The following is a 23,373-nucleotide window of genomic DNA, read 5'->3' as shown; positions in this document are numbered from 1 at the left end:
CACAGATGCCTCTCCCAAATGACTGCTCAGTGTGTCAGAACATCCGTTATGTCAAGATATTCCTTATGTCAATATTGCCTGTTAGTGTGCGTGTGTGCAGGATGCATTGACATGAAATTTGATCTTGGTCCCCAGAGGATAAATTCTCTTGACTTTGGACGTCTCTGGATTTTTCCACGAAAGCCACCATGAGGGTCACATTTCCGTTTCTTCCGTGGATTATCTCCATATATACTAGATGAATCGTCACAAAATGCGGTCGAGACATACTTTCTGTCTCAGGATAAACTGAATTTCAACTTAATGATCTTTGACTTTCATCAGGTGTAAATCAAATATATTTGTTTAATGCAGAATTTCTGTAAAACACCAGCCTTGGCTTAAGTTTGCCTTTAAGTGTTAATAGTCAAATATCAGTGAACCTTGTGGTCAACAATACGTTATACCTGCTAATTTAATCTGTTTCAAGAGTTATATCAATTAAATATACTCAAGACTTGGCAAGTGCTCCATTATGATTGGATTATGAACGTTGAAATAACTGAATTGTGACATTTAATGAGTGAAAAACATTGGGATCTGTTGACTGCTGCTTATCATTTTACCACTGAAATATGAAAAACACAGTTCCTGCACTGACTCAGAACATTATTGAACCGAAACTGAATCAACCGTGACAACATTTGACAGCTGGATTAATCCGTGTACAAAATAAACAAAGAGAACAATGCAGGGTGCTGCTTTTGCTCCCTTTGTGACCTTAGATCGGGGTGAAACCTGTTGATTCTCATCAAGCACTGAGAGTTATCTTTCAGTGCAGAGAAACGACAGCACATTTGAAAGGTTTGTGATGCTGTCCGAATGCTGACCTGTACAACATGTACAATGATGAAATATAATTTCATATTTAAAGCTCAGCACCCAGATGATTGTTTTACAGAACTCAAGAAAAATGTATTAAGTTTTGACAGCGTAGGCGTGGAAAGACAAATGAATGCAAACTTGTGGTCAATCACGATCAGTGCCAACATGTTGTAGAAATTCACCTGAAGCAGCTGCTTCCTCATACTGTCATTTTTCAAAAGATTGATCTGCCTGATGTCCCTGTGTTACAGAGAAATGAAAGTATGAACTTGTTTTGAATGGGCCTGTAATTCCACTGAAATCGACATGGCACCTTCCTGCTATCAGTCTCTCTGCCTTCCACAGAACGATGGTTCCTCGTTGTCTTGTTTGTATTGCCTGAATTTTATTTTCCTGCCGATCTGTTTTGTTGTAAATCTGATGGTAACGTCTGTGACAGCAGATAATACAAACGTTTCTGTGACTCCTCTGAAGGAATGAGGGTAGATTTAATCTTATCTTTGAATTCAGCAATAAGGATTTTTTACGACGAGGAACCACTGAAACACTTCAGTCCTTTGCAAAAACAGAATATAATCCAGGGATGCTAGAGATCATGTGATATTTCTCTGCAGCAGGGTGTGACCTGCCCTGCAGTAGTCTTTTAGTGTGGCCCAGCCCAGGGTTGGTATGCGTGTCTTTGTCTTTGGGCAAAATCCTTTACGTATGAACAAACTCATATTTTCTCTTCCTCTTACATAGTAACTTCAGCTAATCAATTTAGCTAAATTTGGTTAATTTTTCAAAATAATTACACACAAATGTTATCCATTCTTGATATGTGTTTTAATAATAATTTAGCAGCATCCTTTTATACATATGAGAAATCACAAAGTTTATTCTTCACCACTTCACCACTTGTTCTTCACCCTCAAATCATAAATAGTAATACAAAAGAAAAAATATCTTCAACAAATTATAACAACCTATTTTATATTTTATCGAATGGATTAGATTTTTGGAATAAAATAACAGTAATAATCTGAACAAAACTATTACAGTAATATAAGATAACTTGAATTAAAGAGAATATGGTCACAAAACAGCAAAAAACGTTTTTTGTGTAAATCCCAATAAGGAACATAAAGTGTAAATAAGTATCATTTCAATTCATTAGTTGAAACGCAAATAATTCCTGGACATGTTTTACATTTCAGTCAGTATTGCTTGTGGTTTGGTATGTAGATTTATATGATACTACGATCACAGATTTCTTTGTCTTTTGTGAAAATAAACTCAAAAATATTTTTGCTTTAAGACCATTGATTTGACAAAACAAGACATTTGATTAGTCATCTTGGGGTTCAAGAAATTGTGATCACCATTATATAAAAGAAAGAAAACAAATTAATCACAGGAAAAGTTGTAAGTGGGGCCGAATAATTATTTGTATTTCTTTTTTTATAGTGGTTTTGTTTGGATGTACTCTGTTGGGAAGAACTTGTCTGTGTTTTGGGGTTTCTAACATAATTGGTGGGCAGTTCCCCTCGGGGTGAAACATGTTGACTGCTTCACGGGGGGCCGGCTGGAGGAGATGACCTCATGTGGGCTGTTGGAGGATTTAGTGTCGAGTGGGCAGATGACACATTACTTTTTCCTTGCAACTACAATGTAAGTGTCATTTGTTCTTCAATTAAATAATCTTCCAAATATGTTTTTCTCACACCCACACAGTCCTGCCTCCTGCACATCTCGTCCTCTCCCCTCAGGGACAGGTTTTAGTATCTTTATTGTGTATGTACAGAACGTTGTGTTTTTCTTAAGTGCATGCCACCGCCTTCACCTCAAGCTAAACTTGACATTTTACAAACTGCACTCCTCCCTGAACTCCCATACAAAAGCACGCATGCATGCACGCACGCACGCACGCACGCACGCACGCACGCACGCACGCACGCACGCACACACACACACACACACACACACACACACACACACACACACATACGCAAATAACAACAGAATTGATTGCGGAAATGTAATACAATCAATGCTAATACGTTTGCTATTTTAATAATAACATTAACTAGTAGCACTAATTCATATTAATTATGAAGGTAACGGACATAGGAGGCAGTCTGGAAACCACCTTTTTTATTTTAAAGTTTTCAGCACTCGTCATTATGCTATGAATAGTAAGAGCTATGATTATATGACGATGAAAAGTTGTTTCCTGATGTTTTAACATCATGATAATCGTAGGTGTAGCATTTATGTTGTTTTTTCTCTGTGCAAAAGCATGGCATGGGAATTTTGGAAAGACTGATATGGTTCCCAAACAAATTCCATGACCTTTGTTACGAATATTCATGATTCATTAAGGATGAGTTGTTGTTACTCTGGTGATTTCTTAACTTTCCATCTAGCCCTATCTTCGAAAAATGAGCTATCCTTTTGTGCTTGTACTTGGTTTAATGAAAATATACTTTTCAAACTAATACAAATAAAAAGACTCAGCTCAATTTTGTATTCAGGGTATTACATGATACAAATTATATATTCTGTCTAGGTTTTGAAATAAACGACATGTCAAAGTAACACTGTTGGAGAAAAAGTTCAGAAATTGGTCAATTTAAATTGATTCATTTCCACCCATCAGATGAATGTGTTTGGTAACTCTTCTTCATGCAGTGAAGCATCACATACCATTGAACAGAGAGCCGTTGTGTGTTTGTGCAGCTCGGAAAAATATCTTATCTATCTTTTCACCAGAAGACATATCACACATTCCACTTCAAAATAAATAAACGCATAACCGACAACTATAAAAGTGGATTTGCATTACACACACAGTTGTTCTTTCAGATCAAATTCCTGTAACATTACAAATCCAGACACATGCACACACACAACTTTATGGACAAGCTAATCTCTGTGGAACCGAATATTCCTTACTAAGGCCTAGTTTGGTGAAACCAAAACTAGCTGAGACAACTAGCTACCCCAAATCCACACTACATAATAATTATGTTTCTAGAATATATTTGTTTAAGTTTTTGCCTCTGTTCTCTCACAAAGCAATGTAAAAAAGATAGGAAGAGATCCAGCGGAAAAACACATAAATTACTGGTAAAAAAAACAACACGGTAAAGCAGATAACAAATGTAATTTTCTTTTTAACTGAATGCCACAAGAGTTAATTGGAGGGTGATTCAGATCATTACATTTCCTATTTATTTAACTGACACTTTAGTCCAAAGCCACCAGCGATAACTGCAATCAAACATGAAGATACTAATTCAGAATAACAAGTATCCTGTACATTAGCTTTCAGAAAGCCAAACCATTTCAAATGCTACATGCTGAAAAAATATGAGTTTCTTATTATTTATTTTATTGGCAAAGGTGCAGTCGAAACAGATGAGTTTAAGCTTGAGACAGAAGACGAGTTAACTTCCTGCTGTCCAGATATTAGCTATCCAGATTGTACTATTCCTGCTTAACGCCTGCAGGTTTAATTTAGTAAATAGGTTAATGTCTACTGATATCTCCTCTTATAAAGATTTGTTTGTTGAAGAGACGTCTTTTCTATGAGACGTGTGGTATTGGTTTCTCCATGTAATATTTCGTATTGGTTTGGGACCAGGGTCTCAGACTTTTTCATAACAAGTTGAAATCTAGGTTAATATGAATATACACAATGTAGAAATTTAGCATGGAGTATGGATATTGGTTTTTGCTTTTGAAAACATGTTTGGTCATTTCCTGACTCAAGAATGAGTCACACCCTTGTGGGTTGTTAGTTAGCGCTTTTGTTTGAAATAACTGATCACCATCTAGGACTCTTGGCAGGTCAGGTCAGGGGACCCCAGCTCAGGACTAATATTTGTTTATCTCCTGGTGGACTCTGACCTTGGTTCCAACTTTTAGTTGCTCTTCATTTGAAAGACAAAGATACTGAAACCTTTCTGAATCAGGCGGTTTTTCTAGAGTGTTAATTTAACACTAATTGTTCAGCTCTTGGCACTTTACTATAATATTTATGCTTGCCGAGCTCAATGTTGTAAAACTTTAATCTCTTCCAAGTTAAAGATTTAATTAAAAATGATGCACAAGTCTACTCAACTGTGTACAGGCTGGCTCATGCATGCAACTCACACAATTATATACAGTGTTTTCAACCAGAGTGTGAGTCTTTAAATGTTCTGGCTTAAATAAAAAAACGTTCATAGCTAATTTCTGCAGGTCTGCGGGAGTGTGTGTATGTTTCCAGTTGCAGATATAACGTATGATAAATACATGTGCATATAACATAAAGTGAAACCACCCTTATCATATGGGTGTGTGGTAACGCATGAGTAGATGAAAAAAAAAGGAAAAAATAATGTGACTGCATGAGCTCATCAGCATTAGGAATATAGGATTTAAAAAAAAGTATATTACAACAAGTTTCAAGTATCTTACATCAATATTTTTTTAAGTGCCATGTGTGCCAGGATCTGTAAAAAGTGAGTTTCTCAGGTACATTTTAATTCTGTCTAAATCTCATCAAATAATAATGTTGTGCCTAATTCCAGAGATGTAGCATAGAAGATATTCATATGAAAATTACTTGACTGGAAAATGCTATCCTACCAGAGATAAGGACTTATAAAACAGCACATACTGTAACTGGTGTGTGACTTGCACAATGTAAATCTGGCACTAGTTCTCCCTGCATTATTTTTGACACAGAAATATAGTTACAGTGACTTGTCCGACCTCCAGCCCTCCATCACCACGTCTCATGCTCCACTTCTCATGCATCAGAGCCGGCTAAGCCTAAGCGGATGTATGTTTAGACTTGAAAGGCTTACACCTGCATACTAATATAGAATCCAACCATGAAACACAAAGCTGTCATATCATCGCTGCCTTGTCTCAACAGCCAGCTCCGCTAAAGCACCCACTGCCTCACTCCGCTGCACAGGGCTGTAATGACAGATACCTGTGTGTGTGTGTGTGTGTGTGTGTGTGTGTGTGTGTGTGTGTGTGTGTGTGTGTGTGTGTGTGTGTGTGTGTGTGTGTGTGTGTGTGTGTGTGTGTGTGTGTGTGTGTGTGTGTGTGTGTGTGTGTGTGTGTGTGTGTGTGTGTGTGTAAAAACAGAACAAGAAACAGAAAAATAAATAAACAGCTATACCAATCATCTTTGGCATAAGACTGTTCTTCTGGGATAAGACACCTTCAATATGTATAGAAAAGTAGACAAATAATATACATTTTTACACATACTTAACAAGGTGTACTGTACTTGTACAGTATGGTTTGCACTTAAACCCTTAAAGTACACAGTGTTTTGCCCTTAAGCCGTTCTGTCATTATTTGCATGACATTTGGTGTCGATTGATTGGAAATCTGACAAAATAAAATTACAGTGTAAAGTGTTATGGAAAATCTCAAGCTTAACAAAAACTTGAATACTTCACAAGGGGCTCACTAAAATTATTTGTAAGTCTGTTAACCTTTTCTCTCCTACCTTGTTCACTAATTGTGACTCCAAACATTAGTTGTTGGTTCCTTGAATCTCTATCCCCACTCTCAAAGTGTAGCAAGTTGTGTTTAGTTTTTGTTTTGCTATATGTTTATGTATGTCTGTTTACACATTTAGCTTTGTGTATTTTGTTGAGCTGTGCTGTTGACTGTTGTCATTTTGTCTCGTGTTGGGACACGCAATGCACCTCAGCTAGATCAGCTCCTCTAAAGCAGAAGCACTTTGTCAAACTTAAAATGTATTATGGCCCCATGCCATAGATATAACAGGTATAAGTGTTCCCTGGATTTACATTTGACACATCCTGTTCAAAGGCGTTAATGGACAGCTGCCAGCGGATCAGTCAAAGTATTCACTGTGTCTATAGAATGATCTCATATTGCTGTATATAAACAGCAGGTATGTGTACTGTAAGTGATCTTGCAGTAGATGACTAATTGACATATTTCCTGGAAGAATATAACACAGAAAAATGAAAATGAGTTATAACTGTATCAGCTGCAACATTAAAGTGATAGAGCCAATAGGCCAATAATGATCCCATAATGTCTTGTAGGGTAAATTGGACTGAAATAGGCCATTCTGCATTCATCATGTAGGCTACCAAAACATGTAGGTAATTTAAGGGTTTTGCAATACTGATAGTATGGTGTAAAGTAACTAAGTAGATTTACTAAAGTACTGTATTTAAGTACAATTTTGAGGTTATTGTACTTTACTTTAGTATTTCAATGTTGTACATCTAGTCCACTGCAATTCAGAGGGAAATTGTGTACTTGTACTCCACTGCATTTATTTAGTGTAGTAGTATTCAGACTTGGAATAATGATGTGAAATATAATCAACACTTAAATAAGACTTTATTTACACCTGGAGTAAATTCACAATCTACCCTGCAGCATACAAAGTCATTTAAACTAGCTGCACCATTACCAGCTTTGATAACACATTAATGCATCAGTAATTATAATCAAAACATGTAATATATATTATTCTGAAATGGACCAATCTGCATAATGAGTAGGCTACTTACGTATTTTGATGTTAATACTTTTTTTTGTTATTTTACTTGAGTAACATTTTGACTGCAGGACTTTTACTTGTAACAGAGTATTCCTACACTCAGGTAGTTTTACTTCTATTTAAGTACAAGATCAGAGTACTTCTCCCACCTCTGATACTTTTAAATGAAGGACTTTAATGTGACAGAGTACTTCTACACTTCAGTAAAGGATTTTATTAGCCTAGCCCTAGAGAGTCTATAGATACTTCCACCTCTGTTGTCTCCAAACTTGAAAAGCACATTGCAACACACACAGACAAACACACACCCACTCACACACACACGCACACACACGAACTGGACCACCCCGCCCCGGTCCCGCCCAGCGGCCCGACCCCATGGAGAACACACACCGGATCATGTGACAGCAGCAGTTTCTGAACGACACAACCCGAGACGTGCACACAGAAAGAAGGAGGGAGTTTCATAACTTCGGGAAGTTTTGTGGAGCCATCGATCAGTGGACTCGTCTTGTTTTTCTGATGTCAGTGACAGCGGAGGGCTGATCGTCACTGCGTCACTTTTTCACCGGAGTTGACTAATTGAGAGACATTTTCTCAGCGAGGCAGACTGTGAGATAGTTTATTCTCTGATCCTGGATAAGACTTGTAATACTCAACCTGAGAAGTAAGTTTGACAGCCTGATCTTCCTCTAATGTTACTCATTTCCCGGCAAACTGATGTAATTTTACCATCGGATGTCCTGTGTCAAGCATGTGCTGTGTGGTCTTATTAAAGGTTATATGTGTTGTATTAAAGCTGACTTTACTATGGGAAAGAAGTCCATAAAGTTAGTTGTTTTTTTATGAGACCAAGCTGTTAATGTCTAGGTGATTAGCCTAATTAGTTGATTTCTGTTTTTTTTGCTCTTATTCATTGTGTAAAAATAAGAGAAATGAGCGTTGTAGCCAAATGTGTGTTGGCAAGGCTGCTGATGATCTCAACAGTGGCTGATAACTCATGTAACTCGAAAGTAGAGAGACTATGCTATTTATAGCCTATAGAGCCTTTTTTAGAACATAGTGTGGTTTAATTAATTAAAATAGAAAAAGTGGTCAAATGTAGGCATGTGAGGGAGACTCATAGTGGTGTGTCTGTGTGAAGTTGGTTACTCACAATGTGTAATTTTGATCTAGTTTCAAATGTTCTAGATTTAGAGATTTAGTATAGATGTTAAAAACAATGTGAACAGTTAGAGCTCATTTGGCATCTGCTTTTACCATAAGGATCTTCCCTTTTCTGGTTAAGCAAATATCACCAAAGAATAATGAAGATTCCTTTCTGAGAGCCCAACAGACACCTTCAATTGTGTTATTTATCATAAGATGTAAAGAAGCTCAATTAAAAAATATAGGCTACAAAACACACAAGTGCAGCAACATGTGACTTTTGAGAAGCTGTACTCGGTGATTATTTAAAACATTTGCTAGATTACTCATCTGAAATGTCCAAACTGTTGCTAATTTTCTGTCATTGTACTAACTAATTGATCTATTTATTGATTCAGTTGTAGTTCTGATTGACAGGCCATCAGTAAAGTCTGAATCTGATGCTCAAGCAGAGATAACTGTGTGTAGTGTCAGAGCATACAGAGAGGAGCATGTGTGACAGGTGTGTGTGTGTTTAAACAGTCAGTCACACCTGAGGTTTTTTGTTTCACCTCTGGTTTCACTGCAACTATTTGTAATACACATCTCTCTCTCTCTCTCTCTCTCTCTCTCTCTCTCTCTCTCTCTCTCTCTCTCTCTCTCTCTCTCTCTCTCTCTCTCTCTCTCTCTCTCTCTCTCTCTCTCTCTCTGCCTCTGTGTTTCTCCTCTCTGTCTCTCCCTGTTTCCTGTGCTTTGTTTCAAGGCTGAGGCTTGCGTCACACATTCCACTTGGCATATGAAGCCCTTATCCTGTTTAGAGCCCGGAGTGAGAGAGAGAGGGAGAAAGAAGGGAGGAGAGAGGGATGTTGGGGGGTGGACGGGTGGAATGAGGGCGACCTCTCTCTCTCTGCCTCTTTGTCTTACTTTACACTCTTCAATTGCTCTAGAAAAGTTTGAAGTGAAGAGCAGTTCTCTTTTTATTCATTTATAAGGCTTTTTATTTGTTCCTAATTAGAGTCATACTCCTCCCACACTTACACCTTTTCTTCCTGAATCAACATACTGATGTTATCTGATGGAACAAAATGTACAAGAGTACACACACACACACACACACACACACACACACACACACACACACACACACTGCTCAAAGGGCATGTCCTAGGGAACATTAGGGCTAAACATTAATCTCCTGGATGCTGCTGAGTTGAAGTTAGAGAATAAAGGACACCATGGTCAACAGACAACCATAAACGCAAAAAGCTGTAACCCCTTACACAACTTCACATGCGTTCCAGCACGTGCACGCACATTCAAAGTCATGTCATAGCACAGACACACACACACGTGCAGTGTGTCTGTTACCGCTTTTAAACCACTGGATTGAGCCACTGTGACTGTGTGGCTGTTTCCCCCTCCTCATGTTTGAGGTTCATTGAAGTTTTGTCATATTTTGGTCGAAACCCACTTAGTTTTCTTCCCCGTTTCTGTCTGCCTTGTTCTTTCCACTTCCATTTTGACATAGTTTGGTCAGAGTTACTGTTTTCTTTGCCCTTTCTCTCCTGCTATTCCCCCTCTCTCTCCTCTCATTCTTTGGGTAGGGAGGCGCAATGTGGGGGGGGGGTGTCAGACAGGAAACCGCAGGCCCCCTGCAGCAGCACCCCCCACTTGGCTTCACTATCCTCCTCCTCCTTCTCTTCTTTACACCCCCTGACCCATCTCGCAGTGTGGAAATAATAACAGTCAGACTAAACTCAGAGGGCTTCCGCTTCTCCCTCTCTTTCTCTCTGGCAGCACCTCTCGTTCTCTTTGTCCTCAGTTGTCTGGAAAGCCTCAAAACGTTGCTCTCTTTGACAAGTACGGCATGAGGTGTGTGTGTGTGTGTGTCTTCATCCGTGTTTGAGCCTTATGTCAACTCCGTTGTGTCTTTAAATGTGTGCTTGCTTGTGTGTGGATGTGTGTGTGATGATGGATCCTGTTTCCTCTCCCCTGCTGACGGCCCCCTCTGGCTTCCCCCGAGGTCTGCAGGCCCGCAGCCCCACAGTCTGCTGGAGAGGAGCGCAGAAGGGCCTGTGTATGTGTGTTAACGTGTGTTTGTGTGTGCGTGTTTGGGGAGGGTAAGAGGATGAGAGTCATGGGCTAGGCAGCTCACATGAGGAAATAGGAAGCCAAAAATAAGAGGATAAGGGGCTTTAGCAGGGGCCCTTAAAGTGAGAGTAGTCAAAGTCAGAGTATGTGAGGCATCATCAGGGGAGTCAGGAGTAGGAAGTGAGGTAAGGGGGTGAAATTAGGAAGCAGGGAGGTACACTAGGGGGGTCAGGGCTTGAATGAAAAGTACATTTGAGTGAAGGCAACAGAAGGAGCGTGGAGCTATACGAAACTACAATGGAGGTGAGCTCAGAAAAGGGAAAAGTTAAACACTGGAATATTAGCTCCTCACCTAAATGAGTCATGTAATTAGGGATCATATGGAAATGTCATTACCTGGGGGGTTAAAATAAGTAACAAAGTGCCAGTCAACCTACAGTATGTACATGAAGTTCTACACTGGAAGCAATTTAGTGTATTATTAACGCTTGGATGCTGTTACAGATGTGCAATTTTTGATCAGGTAATTAACCAAGGGGCTTATGCGAGGGAGACTCACAAGGACAAGGTGGTAAAGAAAGTCACGAAAAATAGTGAAAAGTGAGAAACTTAAGGGTGTGTGTGTGTGTGTGTGTGTGTGTGTGTGTGTGTGTGTGTGTGTGTGTGTGTGTGTGTGTGTGTGTGTGTGTGTGTGTGTGTGTGTGTGTGTGTGTGTGTGTGTGTGTGTGTGTGTGTGTGTGTGTGTGTGTGTGTGTGTGTGTGTGTGTGTGTGTGTGTGTGTGTGTGTGTGTGTGTGTGTGTGTGTGTGTGTGTGTGTGTGTGTGTGTGTGTGTGTGTGTGTGTGTGTGTGTGTGTGTGTGTGTGTGTGTGTGTGTGTGTGTGTGTGTGTGTTGCGGCGTGTTCTTGGACAAAGCTGTTGTCTGGAGGTTTCTGGTCTCTCTGGTGATCTCATCATCTCCAGCCTGTTGCCATTAGTGTGTGTGTGTGTGTGTGTGTGTGTGTGTGTGTGTGTGTGTGTGTGTGTGTGTGTGTGTGTGTGTGTGTGTGTGTGTGTGTGTGTGTGTGTGTGTGTGTGTGTGTGTGTGTGTGTGTGTGTGTGTGTGTGTGTGTGTGTGTGTGTGTGTGTGTGTGTGTGTGTGTGTGTGTGTGTGTGTGTGTGTGTGTGTGTGTGTGTGTGTGTGTGTGTGTGTGTGTGTGTGTGTGTGTGTGTGTGTGTGTGTGTGTGTGTGTGTGTGTGTGTGTGTGTGTGTGTGTGTGTGTGTGTGTGTGTGTGTGTGTGTGTGTGTGTGTGTGTGTGTGTGGTTGAGTCAGTAGCCAGGGACTCCAAGCCACAATATTTTTCCCTTCAGTCATGTTGTTTTATATCATTCTTTGAGAGGGAGAGAAGAACAGAGTGGGGTACTGTGTTGTCCAGATAAATACAGTAGTAAAGTGATGGAAGAGGTGTAGAAGATCTGAAGGGTGAGTCCAAGGGTGGAGAAAGGGAGCGAGAGAGGGTTGTAGGAAGTGTTTGCTGAGTGGGTTGGGGTTGAGTACACAGAAGCTCTACTGACCTAGAAGGACAATATTTGCAGACCACACTTGACATGCACAAATACACACCCACAGGGAGAAAGCGCACAGGGAGAAATACTCAACAACTCAAGGTTATTTACCAAAAAGGTGCAGCACACGCTGGCTCCTTCCTGTCACAGTTAGTGTGTGTCCTGTGATTTAACATCATAGGGGAGCTACAGTACAGTGCCTGGAGCAACATCTGTCTTATTTCTTTCTGCCAGAAAGACACATCTGTCAGATCCATTTCTACAGAACTCAATCTGTCAGAGGATCATTGCAACTAGCACTCCGACTAACGGTTATTTCTATTATCAAACAATCTGGAGATTATTTTCTTCATCAATATAATAGATTTCTGTAAAGTCTTCAGATATCCTGTTTTGTCCATCATACAAAACAATTAAAAAGCAGCAAATCATCCGAGTTGAGAACCTTTAACAAGTTGTCTTGCTTGAAAAATGACAAACATATTATCCTGGTTACATTTTCTGTCAAACCACTAATCGATTAATCGTCAAAATGAAAACTGGATCACTGATTCATACACAGATCAACAAGCTCCAGCTGCAGATATGTCTCTGGAGGCCTGATGGTTGTTGGAAGTGTACTGAGGGACATGCTGCATCGCCAAATTACATTAATTTCCTGTGATTGTCTAAACTTTCTGTGTCTCGTTGTTTTTATTCCGTTATGATATATCCCTGAGGGAAAGTTTGCCCTGTATTCTTTTCTCTGTTCACATTCCTGTATGGCCAACCATCTCACTTACACCTCCATGCAGATTAAAACATAACAACGTGTTTTATCTGCTGCTGCCGCTACCATGAGAGCCACATCTCTGTCACTGTCACAAAACTTGTTCAGAATAATGACAAGCAGATTTAGTGTCTTTGATTGTATTCATATGTTCATGTGAGAGGGCCTGTGAGAGGGAATACAGCATGACAGGTGAACTCTGAGAGGAATGGTATGTTCCTGGTGTGGCCCTTCGAGTGTCACTGCAGGGGTTTGCTAAAGACCTACATGATCTGAGCTGAGATACGTATTGTATTTCTTTGAGTACAAGAACATATATGTGCATGTGTGCCTATTGACATAGGTTTTACAGGTACTTACATGTAAATGTCAATCGCCCTCCTGAGCCCAGCCCTGCAGCAACATAGTCCTTTTCATTTATTGTATTTAAGAGTTGAGGCCTATGAGTTTGTTAGGATTGAGTCAAGGGAACATTTCTAAAGTAAAGCAAATTCTTAATGAATTTCAATTCATTAAATGTAACTTTTAGTCCATCCAAAAGTTACAAATGCCAACAACGAATATGGCTAGAGAGCCAAACTCAAGGCTTACTAAACAAATTCCACAAACCAAAGGTTGACGTTACTGTCAATTATTTCAAAATGACATCTGTGACTGTGGGATCTTACCCAAATGTCCTGACATTTTGTATAAAAAAACATTGCGACAGATAAATAAATAATAATGATTAGTAGCTATACATGTTGATCCTCGGGCTGGAAAATAATAACGTCTGGGCCTGTTTTCTGGTGCTTTCCATTAATGACATTGAGAGTCCTTGTTCTTCGAAATATATGAGTCAAACTGGTTCTCTTACAGTACTCTTTTTAGTACGGGTTGCTGGGGAAATATTTAGATATGAACATGTAATAAGTGTGGGGAATTCCTTTAGGGCCATGTTTCAAACTCAAACCAAAACAGTCTTTAAACAAGACAAATGTATTGGGTCTGAACTAAAACAACATGTAACCTGTACTTACTGTACGCCACTTACTCGTTTGTACTCTTCCTGTTCTGATCTATCGGTTTGTGCTTCATGCCACCTCAGTGTGTGATTCACAACCGCACAAGAACAACAGATTGACCTCTCGGTGAACTACAATACAATACAAACCCAGATTAGAACACACACACACACACACACACACACACACACACACACACACACACACACACACACACACACACACACACACACACAGGCCCCACTTGACTGCCGTCTCTTTGTTTCGATGGAGCCGGGCAAAGGGCGAGGCTTCAGTCGTCATGTTCACACCCTTCCTGAAACAGCAAGCAAGCATCCTGCTCTACTATTGGGCCGTTTCTCAATGTCGAGTAAAGCTGCTGCAGAGCGACTATTTCAAGTATACTACGTCATCGAGTGGCACCGAAGGACTGTTTAAATGCCCAGCATTCGGCGCCACTCGATGACGTAGTATACTTGAAATAGTGGCTCTGCAGCAGCTTTACTCGGCATTGAGAAACGGCCTTGGTCTGCTCCCCATCTTGAGTGTGTGTGTCTCTGTGTGTGTCCAGCTGTGCGTGTGCTTGCATGTGTGTGTGTGCTAAGTTGTAATGGCCTGTGTTTCTGTCCATTTGTTAATAATTAAAGGCTAACTTGTCTCTAGACTGTGGACTTTAATCAGGTCCCACGCACACACGCACACATACTCCCTCAGGGTAAATTCTTTGACAGTTCATGTTGCCTCAATGCACTGCTGAACACACACATGCAATCACACTCACGCTCGTAAACACACTCATTTAGGAACAAACCAAAGTCATCGCAGCTGCACCCGACCATTCAAAGCCGAGGTAACTGAAGCCACCTTTGAAACCTCACACGCTTTTGATCAAATCACTTGACAGGCCTTTAAAGGTTGTGTGTGTGTGTGTGTGTGTGTGTGTGTGTGTGTGTGTGTGTGTGTGTGTGTGTGTGTGTGTGTGTGTGTGTGTGTGTGTGTGTGTGTGTGTGTGTGTGTGTGTGTGTGTGTGTGTGTGTGTGTGTGTGTGTGTGTGTGTGTGTGTGTGTGTGTGTGTGTGGTGTGTGTGTGTGTGTGTGTGTGTGTGTGTGTGTGTGTGGTGTGTGTGTGTGTGTGTGTGTGTGTGTGTGTGTGTGTGTGTGTGTGTGTGTGTGTGTGTGTGTGTGTGTGTGTGTGTGTGTGTGTGTGTGTGTGAAATATATGAGGTATTTTTAATGTCTAGTCTTTTACACTGGGCAGTTTTTAGCCTCATCACACCTTTGTCTCGTAGTCACATGGTCCGTCGTAAAGTTGTCTGTAATTGTTTGACTGTCAGACGAACGACTGAGCAAGAAGAGCTTCTGATTTAGATGCTGAAAGTAGAGAGGAGGAGAACATGCGTAAAATTGGTCAGAAAAAACTAGGTTTGGCTATTGACTGATGTGATTTACTGGAAGTGAGGCCGACAGCGCTCACACACACATTTCAGACACCTATACTTAACTACAGACCCTCGTCTAGCCTTTCCCTGTACTTTAGGTGATTTACTTTTCATCACTTCTCAAAGGCTCTTCAGTATTTTACGTTTAATGCCACTTGCCACTTTACTTCCATAAGGACATCTTGTACTTTTTACCTCACTTCATTTATTTGATAGCTATATTACCTTTTCATATTATTATATGCCATTTAAAAAATGTAAAATCTAATAAGATTATACAAAACAATAATAAATATCGGCTGTTATTTCAAAAGTTTGAACTCCAAAAAGTTAAAAAGGTTTGAGGGGGCCCGGCTTGAAATCACAATACTATCGGCCATAAGGGCCGATGTTTCTGCAAAATAAGTTTTTACTTATTTACTTTTATACTTAATGTGATAATACTCCGTACTTTATCTTTTTTTTGTGTTTGTAATGCTGTATTTCTAAAATAAATATATATTTGTTCTTTGGCTTAAAGGTGGGGTAGGTAATTTTGGAGAAATGATCAAGAAGAGCATAAATTAGTTCTTATCTAATGAAATGTGTGTACTGATGGCTGTATGTGTGTGTTTTATCTTGTAGGAGCCTGGCCCGTGCAGCCATGCTGATGTATGATTACCCTCTGAAGACAGACATGGAGACGGTAAGTCATATGTGTGTGTTTTTGTGAATGTTGCTTCGGGTGCGTGCGTGTTTTTGTGTGCTCACATCATGCCCAAACATGTTTTTGATGCTATACAGAAACTCTGACCTACACACACTCTCCTGTTACGTGTCTAGACATACTGGTTCACATTCCAGCTCTTCCTGGACAAACAGGCTGCTGTACAGTGGACATTTGCATACAATGGCTACAAACATTGCCAGGCAGCAGGCTAATAGACACACACACACACACACACACACACCCACTGAGGCATAACAGTTATCCGCTCCCCAACAGAGCTGGGTTTAAAGTTTTTGGCTGGCTGTAGTTGTTTGTGTGGCAGAAACATGTTTTCCCTGTTATTTAACGCAGAGCGGAAGTTTTTAACTGCTCTTTTGTCTGCTTCCTTCTGCTTCCTCTCTCTCACAGTCATTCTACTCTTCGTTAGTGAAAAACCCGGAGCAATACGGAGTGATCTTCTCCCACCCGACCCACCTCTACCACGCTTCACACATGCACGCCTTCACCCAGTCCCACGCCCCCAGCAACCCCACACACACCCAGCTGGAGCCCGTGGATCTGTCCGTCAGCAAGCGTTCCTCCTCCACCTCCTCTTCCTCCTCCCCTCCCTGCTCCTCCGCCTCCTCCCCGGCCTCCTCACGCAGCTCCCCGCCCTCCCCCTACAGCTCGGGGAGCCGCGCCTCCCCCCGCTGCTCCACGCCGCACTCGCAGATGCGCTCCTCACCCTCCCACGTTCTCCAGCAGCACACTCCCTCCCTTCCTTACCCCACCATGGTGGGTCCTCTGATCAGCTCAGGATCCGGAGTCATCCAGGGGTCAGGGGTCATGGTGTCCCCGGTCATGGTGCCTCTGTCCGTCCTCTACCCCTCATCTCTCCACCTGCATCAGTCCATAATGGTGAGCCAACCTGTCGCCAATGACGACGTCCATCATCGAAGCAGGGAGCACAAGCCAGGTGAACCCTCGTTTCTTTTCTTTTCTTTAAGATGTCAATTGAGTTGATTTGAGCTTGAGTAACATTACATACTATACATGTTGCCAAAATGTTCTCACAAATGCAAATAGGTTTAGTTTCAGTTTCATTAAAAAAAAATAGAGTAAAAGTAAAATCGACACGACAGAATGGAGATATGTGAAATGTGACATCATGAAAACGCGGTCTGAAGCTTCAGAATAGGGCCCAGATAGTTTCTCAACTTTAGGTATTCAAACCCGTTATTATCTAAAAAAGTGCACATATTTTACAGTAACATTAGCAACCTAGAAAACATGTAAGACTAACTAACGTCCTATAACCCTTACTAATATATAATCCTGCTTCAGTCCGAAGGTTGATGCAATGTATAAGATAAAATAAAAGTGACAAAAGTGAAACAAATACAAGTCATCTGAGCATCCTACAGTTATAGCATCAGTCAGCAGGCCCTCAGTGAATGCAGTATATGTTTTGTTTCCTTAATTTCATTCCAAAAAACGAATTCTCGAAAAATGTGACGTGCTTTTCATTTCCTCTGTTTTTAGAAAATCTGTTTCAGCAGATTCCTGTTTCTTAGGAAATCCATGTTTTGTTGTTCTGTTTTCTGTGGTCAGATGGAGTTCACTGAGATTCACAGAGTTAAACATGTCTGAATCACTTTTTTGTTCACAACAGTGGCTCAAATGAAATCTTAATTTGATGTAACCTATGACATATGGAGAGTATGTTAATGTGAATACATCACGACCATACTGACCAATACTTTATATCCACAGTTCAAAATGGCAACATCCATGACCTGCACAGGCCAATCAAAAAGGAGCCTCGCTCTGAGCTCTCTCATGACTTTCACAGCAGCCATGAGATGAAATCATCAGTCATCAGGATACCACACGAATACGGGTGAGTGACTCTCGCACACATTTGGAAAGAAGCACCAAAAGTGTCATAAGTTTCTACGTCTGCTTGAGCGCTTCCCCTTTATCTGTATATGGAAGTCGTGGTCAGATGTTCCGACCTATCCATCTCTGTTCCTGTTGTGATCTTTTTAAAATTCAGGTGCAGTGCCAAAACTGTGACTGGATATTGTTTGAATTACAAAAAAAGTAGGATTGAAATCAGGAAATATATCTATAAACAAAAAATATCACAAAGCAGTCACTATATATAACATTTAGCACACAGAAACTAGCTGCGATTAAAAAAATTATAAGGAATTGTTGTCTTATCTTCCTTTTTTATTTATTCTATGGTAGAATTCATGAGTTACTGTAAAGATAAGATTTGAAGGATAATTCGGACAACCACAGTGCTAGGAGATACCGATGTAACCTACCATTAATGGTTGTTTTTTTTAAAGCAACTTTATCTATTATGCAAGAAATTTCCCAGAATCTTTTATTCACTTTTCTGTCGTCCTTCAGACAAACCTCTTAATACAACTGTTTGCCCTTCCCATTCTAGTCAGCCACACATATCAGCCACCTTGATCCTCCGCCTCTTCTCCCATCTCTCCTTTCTCTTTCTCTTCCCCTCCCTTCTTCCTTTGCTCAGAACGTCCTGTATTTTTTTATGAACATTGTTCGGCTTCTCTCACTGCTTTCTGCCTTCCTCATCTCTTCCTGTTCCTCATCTCCTTCCTGTCCCCTCCTCCTCTTCCTCCTAACCTCCCATTGTCATCTGTTTTGGTTCCCAGAGTCTTCTACAAAATAACTGCTTCTCCTCAAATAAATAATTGCATGTCAAGTTACACAGTTAATAGTCAGGGAATGCTGCCAGTTAGTTCTTGCTTCTTGAGTGTGTGTTTGTGTGTCTGTGTTTGTGTGTGTGAGTGTATTTTTCTTCACTATAGTTGTCAAGGCGGTGTCCATCACAGGCCATCGTTGCCGTCGAAATCCTGTGAAGTAATTAGACCCTTAAGGAAGAAACAGGGTGTCTCTTTACCTGTCATCAGATCTTAAAACCTCTCACACCTCTCAAAAACCATGAGCAATGTGCATGTAGATGCAGTAGATAGGTCAACTTTGCCCAATGTGTGTGTGTGTGTGTGTGTGTGTGTGTGTGTGTGTGTGTGTGTGTGTGTGTGTGTGTGTGTGTGTGTGTGTGTGTGTGTGTGTGTGTGTGTGTGTGTGTGTGTGTGTGTGTGTGTGTGTGTGTGTGTGTGTGTGTGTGTGTGTGTGTGTGTGTGTGTGTGTGTGTGTGTGTGTGTGTGTGTGTGTGTGTGTGTGTGTGTGTGTGTGTGTGTGTGTGTGTGTGTGTGTGTGTGTGTGTGTGTGTGTGTGTGTGTGTGTGTGTGTGTGTGTGTGTGTGTGTGTGTGTGTGTGTGTGTGTGGTGTGTATGGGGGGGGGGGTTCTGCACATCTTCTATGCAGAACTGATCTGTGAGGGATTCATATTTCAACACCCGACACCTGCTCTCAACTGCCACTTGCACACACACACACACACACACACACACACACACACACACACACACACACACACACACACACACATACACATACACATACACATACACATACACACACACACACATTGGGCAAAGTTGACCTATCTACTGCATACACATCTACATTTACATTGCTCATGGTTTTTGAGAGGGCGGGAAACAGATTAAAACATTTAAAATATGTTGTTTCTCGGTTATTATTTTGAATTCTATTCTGTTACTGTATTTAGTACTGTAACATTGAACATTTTCACAGAAAATATCTCAAACACACACAAACCTACACATACACACTAGGTGCAGAGTATTAGACTCGTAATATTCTTGGGCTAGCTTAAGTTGGGTATTAGATGGAAAAAATTGATAGATGAGTTGCAAAGTAGCATCTACTATTTCACAGTATAGGGAAGTCCAGAGCTTATTTCATTAATTTATTGCTGTAAGTCAGCAGACGTTGTATACAATTCCAGTGAATGAAAGCATGACACGGGAGGCAAGACAAAGGAAAGGCGTGGTGGTATACTGGATAAGGCAGGAGGTGTTTTTTTTACTTCCTCACTGGTAGAATTTGTTATTGCATTGGTAAATCGCTGCAACCAAATTACCCTTACATTAGATACGATTTTAACATGATAAAGTGGAACGCTGTTAAATGACAGCGGCTCCCTCTCCTGGTTAAATTATGTGAAGCAAGCACCTCTAACAAACTCTCTCTGTGTATCTCTCAGGTGTAACAACCCATCAGTAATAGTTCATTCGGGGGCAAAGCATCCTCTCCCCGCCGAGTCTCCTGACACACTGAAAAAGAGGCGAATCCACTGCTGTGACTTCAACGGCTGCAACAAAGTGTACACCAAGAGCTCCCACCTCAAAGCACACCGCAGGACACACACCGGTAAGAGTCACACACAAACGGTACATTAAAACACTTATATCATCCTTTACAAGCACTGTAAGACCAATTTGACTGGGGGGGTCCATGCTGTGGCCAATTATTGAGAGGGGCACTTTTAATGTGGGACAAAAAATACATTTTTAGTTCAGTATACAATTATAGAGCAACCCTATAGAAACATGATTGGTATTTGTTTTAGTTACAGAATTTGTGTAAATAACTATTTGAAAAACAAAACAAAACTTCAGCTCAAGTTACAGCACAATCTTCACTGCAACACTATCACAATAACATAGAATCCTTTTTCCGGGGGGAGGGGGCACAGGGGGGTCCAAGCTCAGTGTTACAGGGGCACTGGCCCCTGTTGGCCCCCTCCCCAGAACCGCCCATGTTTAAAAGCCCTTTTGCTGACCATCTTTTCTCCCTTTGTGCAGGTGAGAAACCCTACAAGTGCATGTGGGAAGGCTGCACGTGGAAGTTCGCCCGTTCAGACGAGCTGACGAGACACTTCCGCAAACACACAGGAGTCAAACCGTTCCAGTGCCCCGACTGTGAACGCAGCTTCTCCCGGTCGGACCACCTGGCTTTGCACAAGAAACGCCACCTCCTGGTGTGAAAAACTCAGAATCCCGGCAGCTTTTTAAAAAAAAACTTGTTGCTGGTTTTAACGTTGGACTGTACCACTGTGACTTATGGGGGGGTTTTTAAAGAGTTTGCCTTACATGTTGGACTCCAGGGAGTGGGGAAATGTTCCTTCAGGGTGCGAATTAGGACCCTTTCAACTCAGTAGCCTGAGAATTAGCTGGGGGTCCACCTATTAATCATGTAACCGTCACCCCATCTTGCTTGCAGATTTATCAGCAGCTTATTTAGACATGTTGAGAGAAACCAGATCTCTGATCAGGTGTGGAAGGCCCAGACACTCTTTAAAATAGAGGCAGCAGCCTCTCAGCTGGCCTGAGAGCAGCGCCCTCTTGTGGCTGCTAAACCTCACCGCATCTACACTCGCTCTGTTTAAGCCAGAAACAGCATGCTACTTTATACATCAGCTCACATTTCTCTGCATATATTAAAGTAAAGATTGTACACACGCGTTGTTTGCTAGCTAGGCCAATATAATGTGAAACTTTCCAGAATGTATCATATCACACACATTGTGTATTGTGTCATACTTCAGCTTTTCATCAAAGCTGCTACCTGTGACATAATGCTAATGCTAACTCCTCCTTCATGGACCGCCACATTAAAGCACCACACACCTCATCTGCCTCTACAAGCTTAAATCATGAAGTGACTCTAAATAAACAAACAGGTAGCTATTGCTCGCTTTCCCTTGTACATACATGCACACGTTTAAAGGCACACACAGAAAGAAAACATGCACTTAATAAAAGCAGCCTGGGACTGGTGTGCTTTTGGTATTTGGGTTTGATAATAAGGGTTGTTCATTGTTGGAGTTTCAAAGTGTTTTTATGTTTTCATTCAGAAATGTGAAAGTTGCTGCACATGGGCATTATTGTGTTTGTGAGGAAAAGACACCACTCGGTTGGTTTAAGGGTAGAAGCAATGAAATGTCTTATATCACGTTTATGTATCAATATGAACTATGTTTGGTTTTTGATGTGACACAATGGTAGCCTTTTTATTTTTATTTTATGACACGTTTATATGGAAAAATACAAAGTGCAAAGCAGATACATTTGCTCTTTAAATGTGTATGTTTTCAGGAGCAGATTACTTTTATTCCAGCCTTTCTCACAGGATATCTCCTTTTAAAGATTATGGCATTTAACAATATGTTTTCGTAACAGGTCATAAGATATATTATTCTACTACCCAATATTTGTTTTACCATCCACACAATTTAAGAGCACACATTTCTGTTTTTATAGCTTCTTGAGAAGAAAATTGTTTTGTTCATAGCATCTTAGTACATGTTTCCAATGTGCACTTTATATATATGTATATATATAAATCATTCCCAAAGCCAAACATTTTCTTATCACATCAGTTGTTCTATTCATTTATCTGCTGGTCAGTTTGATCAGAAACATCAGGTGTCTTTGTATTCATTTTCTTATCATTTAATACCATAAGAAGGTGTGATCCTTTAATTCACACATGCACATACAAACACATGCACGCACACACATATACTGAATGGAGTGGCTCAACAGATCTGCTTTTTGCCCCTGGATATTTTTTGCAATTTTTGCTTGTACATGTTTTGTATTTCGGAAAACACAAGTTGTAATATATATATATATATTTTATAATTGATTATTAGACTGAAAGGGCAATTAAAGGTTTTTATTAAGCATGATTTTGATACTCTCATAATAATGGATATTATACATTTCTATAATGTTCTGTCTAATATAAACCCTATCTCTTTTTAATCTAAATGTTGGCAATTCAAAGGGAACATGTTAAAACTGTGAACATATAACTGTACAGGTCTATCTGCAATTTTGCATTTATTTTAAGACAGAATATTCATACCACTTAATAAACGTATTGATAATATTTGCAGAATGGAGTGCTGTGTCTTACATTTTGTTTGTGGGTGTTTTTGCTGGAACTGATGATGGAGTTGGTAGTTGATCGACTGAAGATTTTTTTTGTATCACTGGTGACTTATTAAGCACAAATTAAAAGTTTGAAATGCTCCCTAATATAGCTTCTCAAAGTAGAATATTTCCTCTTTTTCATAGCTCATATTATATGTTATTACAAGAGCTAATAAACTTAATTATTTTATACACACAAAAACACACACACACACACACACACACACACAGGCAGCATCATCACCTGAAGAATATTATTAAAATAATAACAAATTATTCATATTGGTAATTGTAGGTATCATCAATAATTAAATCATTATAGAGGTTACTAGTTGTAGTCTTTTGAAAGTTGTAATATGATGTGATTTTTCACTATTTTGTGACATTTGATGATTATTCAAAAA

The 23,373-nt window shown here is 40.3% G+C and overlaps 1 protein-coding gene across 1 annotated transcript; it reads left to right on the top strand.

Annotated features, from left to right (window-relative positions):
- The first annotated feature begins 7,794 nt into the window (after positions 1-7,794).
- On the top strand, positions 7,795-22,934 carry klf3 (Kruppel-like factor 3 (basic)). The gene is made up of 6 exons (XM_034120585.1): positions 7,795-8,063; positions 15,995-16,055; positions 16,488-17,034; positions 17,832-17,958; positions 20,233-20,399; positions 20,834-22,934. The coding sequence occupies exons 2-6, from the start codon at positions 16,014-16,016 to the stop codon at positions 21,013-21,015; spliced, it is 1,065 nt and encodes a 354-aa protein (XP_033976476.1). The 5' UTR covers positions 7,795-8,063; positions 15,995-16,013; the 3' UTR covers positions 21,016-22,934.
- Positions 22,935-23,373: the final 439 nt, after the last annotated feature.

The sequence above is a fragment of the Trematomus bernacchii genome, unplaced genomic scaffold (assembly GCF_902827165.1).
Source record: "Trematomus bernacchii unplaced genomic scaffold, fTreBer1.1, whole genome shotgun sequence".
Lineage (NCBI taxonomy): Eukaryota > Metazoa > Chordata > Actinopteri > Perciformes > Nototheniidae > Trematomus > Trematomus bernacchii.
The sequence above is the reverse complement of the archived record's forward strand: the minus strand, read 5'-3'. Positions and strand labels throughout refer to the sequence as shown.

Coding starts and splice junctions, on each gene's coding strand:
- klf3 (XM_034120585.1), top strand. CDS start 16,014: ATGCTGATGTATGATTACCCTCTGAAGACAGACATGGAGACG. Junction 17,035..17,831: donor AAGCAGGGAGCACAAGCCAG/GTGAACCCTCGT, acceptor TTATATCCACAG/TTCAAAATGGCAACATCCAT. Junction 17,959..20,232: donor AGGATACCACACGAATACGG/GTGAGTGACTCT, acceptor TGTATCTCTCAG/GTGTAACAACCCATCAGTAA.